This window comes from Argiope bruennichi, chromosome 5 (genome assembly GCF_947563725.1).
Source record: "Argiope bruennichi chromosome 5, qqArgBrue1.1, whole genome shotgun sequence".
NCBI lineage: Eukaryota > Metazoa > Arthropoda > Arachnida > Araneae > Araneidae > Argiope > Argiope bruennichi.
The window spans coordinates 78,531,913-78,550,526 of record NC_079155.1 but is presented as its reverse complement, the minus strand read 5'-3'; the positions used below and the strand labels follow the sequence as shown (position 1 = coordinate 78,550,526).

Sequence of the window (18,614 nt, the reverse complement as noted above, 5' to 3'; positions counted from 1 at the left end):
TATTGTTATTATTGTGCTTTCAGATTTTTACCAAGGCCATTCCCTAAGTCAGAAACACTTTGATGAATGGGAATCTCATCTTATAGGTAAGTATATAAAAAAATAATACACAAATTAGATAATCTGTATATACCCATTTCTATACTTTATCATTTTTACTCAATTTTTGAGAAAATCTATTTATAATATTTTTTATACTTAATATTATTTTTAAATATGATAATAATTTTTAAAAATATGTTTTACTCGATGATCCTTATGGATATACAAAAGAAAACTGTCTTTTTAATAGTTAATCTTATGTGATTCTTCCCCCAGTTCTAAATATTTCTTTATTTTTCATATATTAACATATCTTATATGATCCAGAGAATTTTTATATACTTATAAAATTGTTTAAGCAATATTCAAAGCAAATATTTATCTTTTGTGGAATAATTTTAATCAAAAGTTAATATTTTGTGATTGTATAATATATCATATTTTTATAAATGAAAAGCAAAATTAAGGAATACATATTCATTTTATTTGAACTATTACAATGGTTTCTTCCCAGGCTTGGAATATATTGTGGAAGTAAGAAATACGGACAGAACTCAAGCAATGAAATATCATTGTGGTTTATGTGTAGAACAACTTAATGATGGAAACATGGATGGGCAAACAGTAACTAATCATATCTCTAGTTATAAACATGCTTCTGCATACATGGTAAGTTGATTAAGTTTTTCCCAAATATAATTTTAGCTATAAATAATTTATTCAGAATACATGGTTGAATTTTTATTGTTTTCTTTATTTCTTTTTATTCTATTTCATATTTATTTATAGATTAATTTTAAATTATAATAAAACTCCCAAATTTTATTCAGTGCAAGTCATCTGTGGTGATCAATTGGTTTCATTAGGAGTACTGGTTGAGTTCACTATTTCCTAAATTTGTAATGTATAGCTTGATGTTCATGACTCTCGCAATAAATTTTTTTCAATATCAAACTGTCACAGACATTTTTTTTTTTTTTTTTTTTTTTATAAATCTCGCAGGTTTTTATATATTGTATATGTGAATCCTATTAATGGTGTCAACTCTCATCACAACTTATAGCTTTTTAAAACTTGACTTTCTATCTTCTAACTTTCACAGCTCTGTAACTACACTCTTTTATTTTTCATGTAAACTAACAGATCGTAAACAAAATTCTTTTTTCTTAGGATTAAATATTTGAAAGAGTGAAATTGGGTAGAATTTCAGATCAACAATGAAATCTATTGTTGAAAATGATATAATAAAGCATATTTAAAAAAATTGACAGAATTCAGAAAATGTACAACATTTAATTTGCATTAACTGTCGCACAAATAACATTACAAACATAATTTTAAAATGTCATAAAAACAGTTTTATATTATTTTTTTACCAAATTTGGTTATTCTAAATGTTAAGGTTCTGTTCTGTAGAGTATTAAAGCATACATTAATCTTTATTATTAGTAGAGATGAGTAAGCATTTTTATTTTGTTTCTTTCAACAAAATAATTAATAATATTACATTTTCTATAAGATTTGATTAACTTCTTTTTAAAGTTAAGTTTCTTATACTAAAATTTTACTTTTTTAAATTGGACATTTTAAAATTGGTGTTTCATAGAACATATTATAGGGGTCTTATAAAAATGTAAAATTTTAAGATTTTATATAAAAATAGGAATATTACTGAATATAAAAATGCATGTGTTATTTAAAGATACTTCAAATTTTTTTTTTATGTGAAATTATGGGGAAATACATTCAGCTGACTATTGCAGGGGATAAATGTGAAATATTTCTATGTGTGTTTTGTAGAAATCTGGAATTTGTGGTAGGATTGTATTGATTTTCATTTTGTTAGCCATGGCTAAGAGAACAAGATAATTTCTGAGATTAGTAAAAATAATTATAGTCATAATAGCAACTGTGAATCAATAGGTTAATTTTTCTTGGATACAGAGGGGCACACTTATGAAGAATAGCTATTTGATGTTTGCTTTGAATTTGCAGCTAGTTATGTTTTGAAATAAATCACTACAAAGCTGAACTTTTCCAGGGAACTGGTGAAACTTGGGATTTTTTAATTGGAATTTCATTATTTACAATTAATTTTGCTTAGTCTGCTTCTATTAAATTTTGCAGAGATAACATTTGAAACTTTGTTTTCTTGTATATAATATTTATTTTTGTGTGCTTAGTTATAATATTAGTATTTTGCATATTTCATTCATTTCTATTAATGTTATATTAATATTCATAAAGAAGTGTAGTATATTATATATGCAACATATAAAGTTTGATTCATTATATTAAAATGCTGATTTTACATGGATTTTATTTTTGTAAAATTAGTCTTAAGTGCTGAAAATGTGTAGGTCAATGCTAACACAAAATTTCAGAAAGTTTAACCCAATCCCATAATAATAATCCTTTTTGTTCTTCATGTACTGGTGTTGAAGGGGTTAATCAGTTTTTCTTAGCACAACAATAGCACATTTTATTTATGTGTATTTTTCAAAATTCTAAAATTATTAAAATGTGTAAATTTAATCTTGCTTATTTTCAATTTATTGTTAGTTTCAGTTGGCAAAAAAAAAATGAATAATTTAAATCTATCTTATTCTATCTTAATTTTTATAACAGGAGAAAAATGAAGAAAAAAAAGTTATAAATCAGGAATACTGTTAAAAAATTAATATATTGTAACTCAAAAATTACTAAATACTTAAGTTCCCATGGCAGTATAACTTGCCAAAAAATATGGACTCTTAAAAAATGAAGTGTAATGAATTTCCTCAGCATTTTCATTTTAATTATTTATTCTGTAACATCTCAATCTCTGAAATTATAATTAGATTTAAAGAATATATATTTAAAGAATACATATTATGAATAATAATATGCTATCTTTATGTGAACCTGAATCATTAGAAGAAACAGGTTTACAAGGATTAGATTGAAAATGCTTGCAAGGATATTTATTTCAGTATACATTGATAGGTTTATGAGTTCTTAATGAAAAGAAATTAATTTTCATTTCCGGCTTGAGAAATTATCTTGAATAATTTAAAGCAAATAATTTTACTATAGAAATTATTAAAATATGTAAATTTAATCTTATTGAATCAGGAAAACTGGCTTAATAATAGCATTTAACATCTAGTTTTTCATATGAACATCAAATTAAAAACTTGCAAGGTGAATAATTTAACAAACTTCTTTTTTTATTTTGGTATTACTAAAATAGCTTTTAAATCTTAGTATATCTCTAGAATTTTTATAGATGCATTGTAATAAAAAAACAATATTATTATTATTGGTGATCAAAAGTTATTTGAATTTCTCATTTTGATCAGATTTGATTGATAGCATTTTCTTGTGTCCCTATGCATTGAATTACTTCCTAACAAATTAAAAAAAAAATTGTGTAATTCTAAAATGTTAAATATACTATTTAATTATAGATAATGGGAAAATTTTATTTCTGTACTGTTCTATGAAATTTTTATCGTTGTAACAAAATGCTTTTAAAAATAAGAACTCTAATGCTATTGAAAATATCTTTAAAAAATTTCATTTGTGCTTATTAGAACATTTGTAAATACAGTTTGAATTGAATTTGAAAAAAGACAAGGAAAGTGCAATAACTATATAATGAGATTCTTTATATTATTACTATTATCTGTTCTTAAATATATATAAAAAAAGCAATATGGAGTTATGAAAATAATAAAAATTATGATTAAAATGGTCCATAAAATTCTTAAAATATCATCATCTTAAATATTCTAATAAGCCGCATTATAAAAAAATTTCACATGTAAAAAATATATATCATATAAAATAATGCAAATAATAATTTTATCACAAGATAATAAAACATGTAAATAAGGAAGAATATGTTAGTACTTAAAATTATGATTCACAATTGGCATAGATCTTTTTCTTGGATCTATTAAGTTTGCAGATTCTGTGTCTTAATATACAGACCTTATTTTTGCTTCCTGTTGATCATTTATTTAAGAATATCATAAAAAGTGAAAGGAGGTGGGCCCAGTTGTAGTTAAAAAAAATAATAATAATAATAAAGGAGGTGGGGTAGAGAAGGAAAAAAAAATCTGAATCATTTGAAAATTTTGTTTGATATGAATCATATTAATCATATGATATATATTAAAAATAAATTCTTGGCATTACTCTGTTTTAAAGTATGTAGATAAAATTTTGTTGAAGAAATTATATCTTAGAGAAATGCATGTAGAAACAAAAGTTCAAGTAGTTTTTTTTTTTTTTTTTTTTTTTTTTAAAAATATTGCATTTTGTTTTGCTATTAAGTAATTAAAATCATTGATTAAAATTATTTAAAGTTAGCTGCATTGACTATCTTCACCATACAAGGGTATACTTTTATTAGGAAACAAAATACCAGTTTATAAGTTTTTGAAAATCAAGTTTTGAATTCTTCAAACTTTTACAAACTGTGCTAGCTGTTATCTAATCATTTTCTACCCTTGTGAGGATTTTGAAAATTATATTTAAGCTATCAGTAATAATTGATTTTTTTAGACATATGTATTTCATCTTTATAGCCAAAAATATTTCAAGTAGAGTTTTTATTTTATTAAATATAAGATATTGTGTTGATGAAATGGTATATTTTATTAAAATGTTTTGCTACTTTGAATTTTTTTTAAACTGAAATTAGAAAGATAAATTAAAATTTAAACTACATCTTATATAGAAGAAATTGGAACTTTGTTCAAATTGAATGTTACGACTGTTGTTTCATCTTCTTGAAGGAGAATATATATATAATATTGAAACAAATTGCTTGATTACCTGTAGAAGTTTAATAAGCTATTAATGGAATTTTTAAAAGAATAAAGAATGGGGCATTTGCATTTCATGCAGTTTTCATAAATAGAGTGGTAAAATTAGTAATGGACATTGAATATTAGTATTCACAACTTCTCTAAAAATATTCAGATTCAAGATTAAAATTATTTTTAGTGCAGTTCTAACAAAAAAAAAAAAAAAAAAAAAAATCATACACTCTCTCCCTCTTTTTCCGAACTGTCTTGCTGCTGAATGTCTCTTATTATAGCTCTTGTTAAATTAGCTAAATTTTTTTAAAGTAAACAAGCAAAACTACTAAAAATATTACCTTTCAATAAGGTTATATTTTATTCAAATTAATTTTACTTATTTATAAACATATAATTAATTACTTCCTCATTTGTTAATAAATAATTCAAAATGGTCATTATGCAGGAAGTGGCTGCATTAAAAATGTAAATTGTTACAAAAATGAGTGAATTTGTTATTTTGTATATTCATAAATTTTCTATGTGTATGAATTCCTTAAAATGTATAAAATAATTTGCAAAGGAAGATAAATAAAACAAAGTGTGAATCATTTCACTAAGCTCTTGAATGAATTTACTTGTTTACATTTTTAAAAAACTTTCAAATTCTTAATATAATTTTATTTTATTTGAATTTTTTTTTAAATTTGTATTTTCCAAATACAGTTTTATTTTTCATTTTCCCTTCAAGTTTACAATTGTTCTGCTCTAAATTTCTTATAGAATATTTTAAGTGACTTCATATAAATAGAAAGATACAGTTTACATCATCTGTTGAAATATCACTAAATTTGATTGTTTTTTTAGATGTAATATTGATATTGATTTAATACTTGTATGTATATATATATATATATATATATAATTTGCTTTTCCCCCCTTAAGTTTATTTCCTTTATATTTATTATTATAGGTAATTATTAATAATATTTTCAATTTTATTGCACATTTACATTTCAGTCTTTAATTGTCTTACATTGTTTACTATCTTGCATTTTTTCCTATTGTTTATAATGCTTTTTATTGCCCCTTTAAATTTTTAGAGTAATTTTACCTTTGTAAATGATTTCCCACTTTTTTAATTTTATCCTGAAGATTTTCTAGCTTCTAATAATATTTGAGGTGATTCTAAAAATTTTATAATTCATGTCAATATAACTTTATATATATATAATATGGGAAATTAGTACAAACTGTATATTAAAGGGAAAAACCATACATTCGTTACATCAAAACTATCACTGGTAATAAAATTTGGCGTATTTCAAAGTTACACTACAGCTGAGTCATTTGACACAGTAGTCTAAGACTTGGAAGAGGAGAAAAAGAAGATATTAATTTTTTAACAATTATTATAGGGATTATATATGCTCATCTTTTATATATATCTTTTACCCTATATATCTTTCAGAGTTACTACTATAGCATATCTTAGATACATCCAAATTTACATGCTAGTTATTGAACATTTCTCTGTAGTCTTTGCTGGGAACAAATATCTTTGGAACTATGCAGGGAACATGGTATCATTTTCCATGGCATTATACAGGGTGATTATAATTAAAGCTATGATTTTAAAAATCGATAATTATAAAATTACTGGCCAGAATGACTTGATATTTTAGCAGAACAATCATGAGGCAATGGAATTTTGTTTAGTGAAAGAAAAAAAGTTCCAAAATGTTCTAATAAATTGATAAATGGCATTGTCAGGGTTCACTTTGTAGATATGTGAATTACTCATACGTGACATGCCCACCGCACACATAGATGCTATAAAAATGCAGAGCACCAGCTCTTTACCTGGATGCTTCATCATGACTCTGACTATGAAGGATCGTGCTCTGCTCTTCAGCTTTTTTATAAGAGCAGTGACTGTGCACTTACAACTATCAGGAAGTTTCAGATATTAAAATCCATAAAATTGGGTCCAATAACCACGGATGGTCTGCAAAAAATGATTGCTAAATTCGAAGAGACCAGTTCATTGGACATGAAATGGTGGAGGGAAACCAGTTTGGGCTGCAGCAGTGGACAATGTTGCTACAGCATTACAGAACAGACTAACAGTGATGCTGGAATCAGCATCAGTTGGTCAAAGGCTGTATATGCAGATCAGCATGGTATGTAAAGTCCTATGGAACATCTTGCGCTGTTATCTTACAAGATAACTCATGTGTAGCAGTTGCTATTTGCAGGCCTGGAAGAACATTAATCTTTTACACAACGATTTCTTGCCGGGATGGGAGTGGATAACGGACGGCCATGGAACATTCTGTGGTCTGACGAAGTGCCCACTTCGTCAGACCACACGGAAAATTGCAGGATATGACCAACTGAGAATCTGTTCCAGCTACAGCCATTATCTATTCTATCTGAAAAGGTGACTGTGTGGTGCGAAATAAACGGCAGTGTTTATCGTCGGTCCGTTTCTCTTCGGAGAAATCGCATCAGCAGGTCCCGTTACTGGCAAGCGGTATGAAGCACTTTTGCGTAACCATGTCCTTCTGGCACTTATGCAGCATTCAGATTTGGATTGCACAATATTCAAGCTCTCCTCTGCATATTGCTACTCCTGTGAAGGAGCTACTGAGTGCTCATTTTGGAAATGATAGGATCATAAGCCGCCACGTTCCCCTATGATTTCTGGCTTTGGGGATACCTGAAGAATGTTATTTGCAGCGAGCAGATTGAAAATCTAGCAGCCTTGAAGGCAACCATCACACACCACATCCATTGTATCAGTACAGATACCATCCGATCTATTGTGGAGCATGCAGTTTTGCGCTTCCATTTAGTGACAGAACAAGGCAGAGAGTATATCGAACAACTTATGTCTTAACCACCCATCAGTAAGGGTTCCATGAATCTTTTTATCATTATTACTGTTGTTGCTATAAACATGTATTGTTGTTTTATCGCTAATAAATTTTTAGTAAACCTGTGAACATTGTTTTTTTTGGCTAATAATATTCCTTTATTTAACGAATCCATTTTTGGTCTTTCCCCTGACAGCACCATCTATCGGCACATTTTGGGACTATTTTTCTCCCCCCCCCCTCCCTTGCCAAACAAAATTCCATTGCCTCAAGATTGTTCTGCTAAAATATCAAGTCATTTTGACCAGCAGTTTTATAAATTATTGAATTTTAATATCATAACTTTGTCTATAATGTACCCTGTACATGAAAAACAATAATATTGCTTGTTCAAAGCAAAACAGGGCACATAAAAGAAAACTGGCGGATGAGGATAAATAGATATTGAGATTAAATTTTATAAATTGTATTTTACAAAAAGAGGTGAAGCAAATGCTGCTTAAATTGTTACAGAAATAAAGATTGCATCTGAAGCCCTCTTTCAATGAAGATTATCAGTGGTGAATTTGTTATAGCATCTTGATAAAATGGCAATTCACAAAATACTAGTAGCATCTCATAATGTTGTCAAGACACCAACATTGCTGAACTTGCAGAGCTAAACTCCACATCAGTGACAACAATTTATTTTACTCTTAGAATTTCCATCATTTTAAACTTTCAGATTCAACTAGATCTGAAAAATGTCCATAGAAACATTTATTCTTGAATGTCTATAGAGGACTCTGATGAATGGAGATGTTTGTCTCTCTTAATGTAAGATGCATTGTATTGGTATAATCTTTGTCTATTTATTTACTCTGAATTTAAAGCAAAATGTTATTAGCTTTGGTTTTTATCTCTGGAAGAACAGTTGTTTTTTCAAGATAATACTTTTAACCATACTTCTAAATATTTTCTTTATGATCATGAAGTAGGCCTTCATTAGTTCTTCCAATCTTGAGGAGTGAATATTGTTTAACGTTTATGAGGATATATGAATTAGAAACATAGTGATCAAATTTTACTTTTAGTTACATTTAAAATTAGGGATTGCCATACAGGATGAATGTATTTATATTTTTTAAATATTGTTTTTGATTTCTGTGCTTCCATTCTATATCATATACCATGAAAGAATATGAACCACTTAACATGTTAATAAAGACTTTGTTTTTCACAGGTATTTGTTTTATTTTGATCCCATATGTATACTTCTACTCAAATTATTTATTCATGTATATGTAAAAAAAAAAAAAATATTATGACTACTTAATGCAGGGATATGTAATATTCATGTCTAACTTACATCAAAGTAATCTTACAAGACTTCACATCTAAGAAAACAGAAAAAGTTGGTGAGGATGAGTTGTCAAATTTGTTCAAAATTTCTAAGCTTGTCTCTAATTTGTATCAAAACAAAAGCTTTAATAAATTTTTCATGACATAAGATGAACTTCAAATTCTTACCATATTCAATACTATTGCTTAAAAAAAAGAAAAAAGAAAAAAAAAAAAGAACACATCAAATATGAAAAATAACAGTAAACTGGAGTGACATGAATATTTGCAAGAAGTTTTCCTCCTAATATTTTTTTTATTTATTTCCCCTTCAACGCAATGAAAAGGTAGGTATGTACTTCAGCTTTTCCATTCATCTCTAAGATATTTCATTAATCTAGATTCTTATTTTTTTAGGCAAAACATTTTCCTTCTTGTGGTTATAAATTCTCGAAGGATGAAAGCAGTTCTAATGTGCTTCAAAGGTGTTGCAAAGAAATTAACCACAAACTTTCCTATTATTTTTTGTGCGTTACGACAGATGATTATTTTCAGAAAAACGAAAAAGAAATAAATGAACTTAATAATAATCTACCGCATTGGAATGAAACTGATATAAATATTGATATTTATGTAAATGATATTGACTCAGGTATTGATAAAGATGTTTCTGAACTTATGAAAGATATTATTAATAAAATAGCACCTGGTGAAGAAATCGCTACATTTATAAGTTCACGAAAGGAAAATGCCCAAGAATTGCGCAGGAAAAAATCTAGAAACTCTATTTTGGATATTCAACTTTTAAATGATTCTCCATCAGTGGATAATTCAGTTACAGGTGGACGTAATCTGATAGTTTTGACACCTCAACATGGACCTATTCCAAAATGTTCTAATGATCTTAGTAGGCCAAATTTGTTGCAAGTAATTACACATGAACAAACTGATTCTTCAATTAACAATTCAAATACAGTGCTTAATCAAACATTAGAGTTATCTAATCAGAGCATCAAAGATGTGTCTGAAGAAGCTGTATCCAGTCCCATTAGAAGAGATGTATTAAATTTTAAATCTATTAATAAAAAAGCTGCTAGTTACAGAAAATATAGAGCTAAGCAAGTTAGTGATAAAACTGATCTAGGACCAAAGGGAACTGAAAACAAAGAAACTTCAAGTATGCGTGTTCTGAGAAAAATAACAAAAAATACTAGTGAGATCACTGTTTGCTTGGAATCAAACAATGCTGATGAAAGTGCTGATATGAGTGCTTATGAAGAAGATGAAGATGAAAATGACTTAACTACCGATGTTGCTGTTGCTTTAAGTGATGACAGTAGTATACAATTGCTAGAAGATTCGACTGTCGAAAGCAACTTTTCCGATAGTTTAGGTGTTTCTAATGTTATTTCTCCTCAGGATGATGATAGTGGAACAATTGAAGTTTCTAAAAACAAATGCAGAGCCAGGCATCGTAGTCATCAGAGGACAACAATGCATTCAAAGCATTGCCTTAAAAGTAAGAACTTATTCTTATTATTATTTTTTTTTTTTGCTCATTATATATATATAATATTATTTTAATACACATTAAATTAAATTTGTTTGTAAAGAACCATTGCACTTTGTTGCTACCATAAAGATAAAAAAAAAGAAAGAAAAAAAAGCTGCCTGTGTTATATAATACAAAACTTTTACTGCTTGACATATATTTTTTAATTTTGCTGCTAGCTGATTTTTTTATTATTATGATTTGTAAAGTTGGATTTCTTAGGTCGCAATTTAATGTACTATTTTATTAGAACAAAGAAAAAAAACATTTGAAGATTTTACACTAAATTAGTCTTTCTCTAAAAATAAACTCCCTTGTTTATGTAATATACTTTTTGTATTTTTTTTTATGCATTGTCGCTGATTTTTTTTACAGATTTTCTTCCACTATACATCTATAAACAGAATAGGATATCATTAATTTAAATTTTTTCCAATGGTAACATTAGCATGATATAAAGTATTTTTTAATTTAGTGAAGAACTCTGTTTTATAAATATTATGGATTGTGTCTAATGGTATTTATGAAACTTGATAATACTTTTGTTTATATTTAAAAAAAGTTATTAGACTGGGAATAATAACTTAGTAAAGTATTTCTATTAATTTTATTGGAAAAATTAGAAATATTGATTGCAGATAAAAATTGAAATTGATTTGCTGTTCGATTTTAGCATTATATTATGTTAAGAAATATTTTCTGTGAACATTGTCAAAAAATTCACTTATTTAAAATAAGTCATGAAAGAAACTTAACAATTATAATAAATATTATGAAATTTGCAGAAGAAGAAGATTCATTTACTATGAAAATGTTTATCTGCTACTAATAAAATTGCTGTTATGTGATGAAGAATAATCAAACTAATATCACATTAGATGAAAGATTCATTTACATGGAAAATTTTTATCTTTCTACATGTAAAGTTGCAGATATATGATGAATAAAACTAATATTGGAGAGAAATAAAATGAGGAGAGATGGAGTACATGAATATTTCATTTCCTAAAATTTGTAAAAACATTTTTTATTTTTTTTATTTTTAGTAACATATAAATTCAAAATATTGTTTTTGAATTATATAAAATGCTAATGGAAAATCACATTTCCAAATAAGAGATATAAATTATATTATTTGTGCTTCATTATGCATGTATCAAAATAATCTAAAAAGCTCTTTGAGATTCTCAAGAATATGATAAATATATATAACAATAGTTATATGAAAGTTTTATTTATGGGAACTTCAGGCTACAGTTAACATAAAAAATACATTATAACTATGAAGACAGGAAAAAAGAAGTCATGAAGATTATCTTATTATATACTTTTCATTCTGAAATTTGACGGAATATGTTCAAAATTGGTGTTTTATTTGTAATTGAATTTAAGCTTTCATATTCAAAGAATATTGCCAGATCTAGTGGATTTTGAAAAAGCTCATTCTTAATATATATATATGTATTATCACTTCGTATGAAAATCATTTGTTTCTACATTGATAATTTTCAGTATTATTTATTGTAAACAATAAGTTGTTAAACAATAAGGATGAATATTAAAAAAAAAAAGAAAAAAGAAATAAAATCAATGCATTGAAAAAAAATCAATTTGTAGAAATGTTTAGATTATATTATATAAAGTAATATTTACTACCTGTAAGGGTTTAATATTTTAAAGACATGTGTTAGTAACCATCTGTGGAGAAAAAAAGTGGATAAATCATACAATGAAGTTTCATATACTTAATAGTAAATGTCTTATAATGTCTTGATCATGTAACTAACATCATATTACATAACTCTAATCTAATTGTAGTCTTTTTGAAAAATGGAAATAATCAGCTGATATTTCTGGTGAAAAATATATAGTATAGAATTCATTTAACCTTTGTATGGTAATGATGGGCCATTGATAAATACATATAAAAATAGCAAATCTTAAATAAGAAATGTAGCTACAGTGAAGATGTGCATTTTTCTTGTTTTAAGTAATCATTCCAGTTTTATCAGATTTTTGGTAACTTTGATCTGAGATATTTGATTTTGAAGTATATAATCCAGTATTTCTAACACTTTTATGAAATCTGATTAAATTGACTATATTTTGATGAAAATGAGATATTTCGACTATATTTTTAGAAATCATTGATGATATAATCACTACTCAACTATTTTTGAAAGATTCTTATATGATATTAAAATATTCACCTGAATTCAAGATAATATTGTCTCATTCCTGAGATTAGGAAAAAGGAATGTGGATAATAAATATTTGATAGCATCATTTATAATTTTATATATATATAATTTGTTTGGAACCAAGAAAAAAAAATTAACCTGAAGATCACTTGACTCAATGTTTGATTGCTTTTATTGAGTTGGATGTTTACTCCTTCAATATTTTTGGCTGCAGTTCACGGATAAATGACAAAATGTTATTGTATTTTCTTCCTGTTCTTTAAGAAACATATAAAAATTGCAAGAAATTTATATTTAGTAGTAATATATTTCTTAATCTTAAATGAAAGGCCTTGGATATTTCCTTATGACATTGAAAGGGTAATGACTTCCGAAAATAGTTAGTTGTTAGAAAGATTGTATGTTTAGAAAATTCATGACTGTATCATGTAATCTGGTGTCGTTATGCTCAGTGTGTGATGTTACAAAATTTGATATGCTTACCATTGAATTAATAAATGGAGGGAATCATTATCTTTGATTTATTTTGAAGCATGCTTTATGCTGTATAATTTTTTGAATATCAGAATATTAATTAAAACTAAATTAAGAAACCACACCAATGCATCATTTTTATATTGTTATTAAAGTGAAATAAAACCAATTAATATTTTTAAATATGTTCATGCTTTTAGAAAACTTTCAATTATTTTTTATAATCTCTAATAATCAAGCTACTTTTTACTTTTTTTTATAGGAATTTTAGGTAGAAACTCCAAATCAGCTAAAGAACCTGCCGTTAAAAAGGAGTTAAGTGGTTTGGGTAGTGTTCAATTGGATAATGAGTCGAATGATTTTGAACTGGAGAGAGAATTTAAAGATTTAAGTCCAGCTGATTCCAAAGCTTCTGGTAATTCTAGAAAAATAACAAGTCCATTAAGAACTCGCTACAGTCCAGTATTCAGTAGTGACCTTTCTCGAATGTCTGTAAGAAGACGATCAAGAAGTCCTCCAAGGAGAAGGTCTCGTTCACCTGTCAGAAGGTATCGAAGTCCTCTTAAGAGAGGTTCTCGTAGTCCTGCTAGAAGATATTCTAGAAGCCCTAGACGACATTCAAGAAGCCCTTTTAGAAGACGTTCTAGATCTCTTAAGAGACGGTCACGAAGTCCTGCAAGACGCAGTTCAAGGAGTCCTATCAGAAGACGTTCTAGAAGTCCTGTTAGGAGACGTTCTAGAAGTCCTATTAGGAGACGATCAAGAAGCCTGCTTAGAAGACTGTCACGAAGTCCAGTCAGAAGGTGGTCGAGAAGCCCACTTAGAAGAAGATCACGAAGTCCAATAAGGCGGCGATCACGAAGTCCTATTCGAAGGCGATCAAGGAGTCCTATTATGCGGCGTTCAAGAAGTCCAAGGATTTATATTAGAAGAAAATCTAGAAGTCCTATTCGTAGTCGCGGTTCTCGAAAAATTTCAATAAGTCCATCTCGCCGAGTATATGCCAATGAATCACGTATTCTAATGAGTAGGTATTCAAGTCCTTTAAGGAAGAAATATGAATCGGAGGATGGTTCTTATAGATCAGAATCAAGAAATTCACTATATGGAGATTCTAATAGTATATCAGGGTCACATAAAGAATTTCTAACTTTTTCTCGTTCTCATTATCCACGCCATCTCCAACATGAATCAGAACGTGATTTAGATCCCATAAGTGATGAAGATGAACCAGCTTATTTTAACACATTAGAAGGGCCGCGGCATTTGGAAGAAATTAAGAAACTTCCTGAACCTACTCGTACCATGGTTATGCAACTATTGCAGAAATTTTCAGCTTTAAAAGTATCACCGAAAGATCCTTCATTTAATGAACTAATGAAGTTTGTAAATTCACATAATTCAGAAATGTCAAAACCTCATGTTTCAGTGACTCAAGATGTTGTAACTCAGCCAACTTCAGGTTTGGCTTTTCAACAATTCTTATTATCTAATCTTGGTGAAACTTCAAGTCATCAGAATTTGCCGCCAAATCATACGCTAACACATGCTGCACCTGCTTATTCTTCAGGTGTCCCTTTTTCACCACCAAGACCAGATTTACCTCCAAGTTCATTTTCTCAACCTGTATTTTCAAATGTTGAACATCATGGCCCTGTGCATCATTCAGTACCTCCATCTGTATCTCAGGCTCAACCCCCTACCTTTGATAATAATCAGTCGGTACATGCCCCATTTCATTCCCAACAATATGATAGCTTTCCATCTCAAAATGAGCCTCCAAGTTTCCAGCCTAAACCACGTGCTGAAGGTATGTTCAAGGACTTGAAGGATACTGTAAGTAAACTTTTTGGAGCTAATGAAGGCAATTCAAATGAACAAATTCAACATCCACCATCTCAAGAATTAATGGCTGAGCAAAGCCAAAACCAGTGGGGACAAGATCCTCGAAATTCATTTAATCAGTTTGAATCTTATGGTCCCAAAAATGTAATCAAGGATAATAGGGATGATTCTGATTTTAGAGATCATTCGAGAGAGGATATGAACCCACACCACGGACCTTACTTTCCTGAAGAACAAAATCTTCATAGGTTACATGTACCTCCTCCAGATGCAAAAGTTGCATTTTGTGATGCACCTTGTAATCCTATTAAGAAAAATCTGTTTCCTGTTGTTAGTAGTCCCAGAGCTCCTGATAATGCAAAGGTATCTCTAGCTCAACGACTTGCATCTGTATTGGTAAAAGTTGGCATGATGGATGTTCCAGGTGCTCTTTTGCAAGAAATGATGATGAAAATTGGAGTTTTTAGCCCATGTCCACCTCAAGATATAAGTGAAGAAAGAATATTAGACATTCTAAGAAGATTGGGATATCTTCATAGATATTGACTTTATTATAATTGTATTCTACAAAGTTTTTGTAGTGATTATTCTGTGGAACTGCACATCATAGATACCTTTTCTTTTATATATAGTAAAATAAATATTTCAGTCTTGAAGACTTTGTTTGTTTACTTAACAAATTCTTTTTCAGTAATCTTGTTTAATATGTAAAGTGTTTGTTTTGAAGTTGAATTTTGAGAAATTATTGGCAGAACCCATCATTTATTGTTAAACTGAAGAATCATTTGCATATTGGTCAATTTGACATCTATAATATGTCTTTTAAGTACTAGATTAATAAATTTGGGATTTTTATTATTTATTTTGATTTTTCCTGTAAAGAGAGCTGCAATAAGCAAAATTGCTAATGCTCAGCTACAAATAACATATTCCTGTTTTTAAAATATTTACAGAATCTGTTATTGGTAGTATGGAATTGTTGCAGGAATTATTATAAGTAAGCATTGTATCCTTTTGTATATGCTAACTTCAAGTACTAAAAAATACTAAGACCTGGTTTTTTTTAAAAATTCTGGGAAAAAAAAACAACTTATAAAATTTAGAGGGGGTGGGGGGAGAAATATAATTTTTTTTTCTTGTATGTATATATATGTATATGTAAATGCAAACATTTCCTCTTTGAAACTTTTTCACCAAGTTCAAAAACTGTATTTGCACTGTTATTTGTTTAGTTCTTTGTTAGAAGTACTTTATAAAAGCTAGTATTAATAATTTATGTTTCTTGTAACTTCATGCTAAATGTCTTTCAACTTTAATGGGTTAAAAGTGTTTTTCCTCTTCAATAGTACTCAGCTGCTATCATAAGTAGTTTGCTCTTCTGTGCATGTCAAAATTCTTGGTACTAATTTTAAGAATCTTTTATTTCACTATCTCTCATATCCAAAATAGCAACCATAATTTGTAATAATTTGATAAAATACTACAAATTATCTTTAATTAGTATTATGATTGGGGAATTTAATACGTTGATTTGCTATGTATGATTTCTTTAAACATATTATGTAAACTGTTCTTTTAACATGAAAATCAGATTTTCAAAATTTACTTATAATATTAATGAAGTAAATTTAATGAAAAATCTGAAGAAGTGCTTAGGTAAATTAATTCTCTTATGTTGTATAATGAGGTAAATAATTGCATTATAATGTATTATCTTATCTATTTTGAAATACTTTCTCATAAAAAAATTGAGGTATATTATGTTTTATCATAATTTGAAGATGGGTGAAAAATAGTGTTTAAATATTTCAATAATTATTTGAATGAGTTTTTGTGCTTTTTATTTCCCAGTTTACTTAGAAGAGAACAATGAAGTGCAAAACTGCCCTATAATAATAAAGTGTGAATTTATTTAAAAAAATTGTTGCAATGTTTCTGCAGTTGTAATTATTTTATTTATGAAATATTCCATGATATCTTGTTCTATGAAATTAATTTATTTCATATTACAAATATAGAATATTTCTATGGTGTTCATGTTTTAAAATGTTTTTTTTTTTTAATTGTATGAAAACCCTATCATAATAATGAATTTAACTTCTTTGAGCGCACATTTTTCTTGATTATTTACAAGTTACACATATTCTGATTTTCGGATACAAATTTCTGCAATTTACTCTGAATCCCTGTTTGAAATCTAAGTTTTAAGCTTATTAACATTAATTGCTAATAGATTATTTCATACCACAATTATTATTTGAATGCAAGATTGCAATGACCTTGCAAACTTAAATTTGATCATTTTTTTGAAATAAATTGATTTAACTAGAATAAACATTTGTAACGAGTTAATATTAATTCTGAAACTAATGATAAAGTCAAATTTGCAATATTGATGCAGCTTTAAGATTTTGTTCCTGTATTTTTGGCATTTGTTTGAAATTAATTATTTGAATGAAATTATTTTTAGTATGTTCTAATTCCCATGCTTCAACAAAATCGTAATCATTCGCAATAGAACAACTGAGCTGTTCAGTTCATTAAGATTGAAAACGGAGGAAAAAAAAAATAATATTAGAACCTTTTTTTTCCTCTTAATTTTTGGCAAAATAAAATTAGATAAATTTGATCTCTGCAACTAAGCTGTAATGTTGTCCTTGTTAGGGTATCAAGGTTTATAATTTGATGAATAGATTTTTAATTAGATGATATATAAATGAAAACTGATTTTTATTAATCTTACTTTCAAAAAAATTAAATGTTTATTTACAGTTAAAAAATTTATTTTACTTTATAGATTTACCTAATTAACTAACTCTACTTCATTTAAAGAGTCATATGCATTAAAGGTATCCAAATTAATACATTCCTCAAAATTAATTTTTTTAAGTGATTCATATTTTATTTGTTATCCATCTGTTTTAGTATATTTGCTTATTTATCTATCTTTTTTTTTAAAAAAATAATGCTTATTTAAATTTCATTTATTTTGATCATTTAAAAAAAAGATTGAATTAAATTATGTAGAAACTGTAGAAATAGGATAGCTGGACTATTTGTTGTAACTGTTTCATATATTGTTCCAATGTGACCAATTATAATGAAAGAGAATTATTTAAAAACATATGTATGAGAAAATGAATAAACATTTTAGCAGTTGAAGCGATTTCTAATTTGTATACATTGATTTTGTTTTAATAATATATCCAGTTATTTTTTATTATTTATTCTCTAAACCTTTAATAATTGAGAAAAAGGCTTTCATTTCATATATACCAAAGCCATTTTATGCTCTCTAATATATATATATGTATTGATTGTAATGGAGAGTTGTATTCAAAAACTAGGTTTCATATTATTGTTAATAGCAAAAGTCTAGAAATATAGCCTATATGTTAGATTATTATTAATGTTAAGCTTCTTAACCTGAATTACTTTCTTCTATTGTTATTTTCATTTTTCTGTAAATAAATGTGTATTGTATCTGTATGCTTGAATAGGTAAAATAAAG

General features: G+C 27.4%; 1 protein-coding gene across 3 annotated transcripts in view; it reads left to right on the top strand.

The window, feature by feature from the left end:
• Window positions 1-18,614, top strand: part of LOC129968903 (uncharacterized) — a 25,711-nt gene extending 7,097 nt beyond the window's left edge. For all 3 annotated transcript variants that reach the window (XM_056083241.1, XM_056083240.1, XM_056083239.1), the window contains exons 4-7: window positions 24-86; window positions 557-711; window positions 9,449-10,550; window positions 13,521-18,614. In XM_056083241.1, coding sequence (XP_055939216.1) covers window positions 24-86; window positions 557-711; window positions 9,449-10,550; window positions 13,521-15,649 — 3,449 coding nt within the window. In that variant the 3' untranslated portion in view covers window positions 15,650-18,614. The remainder of the gene's footprint in view (window positions 1-23; window positions 87-556; window positions 712-9,448; window positions 10,551-13,520) is intronic.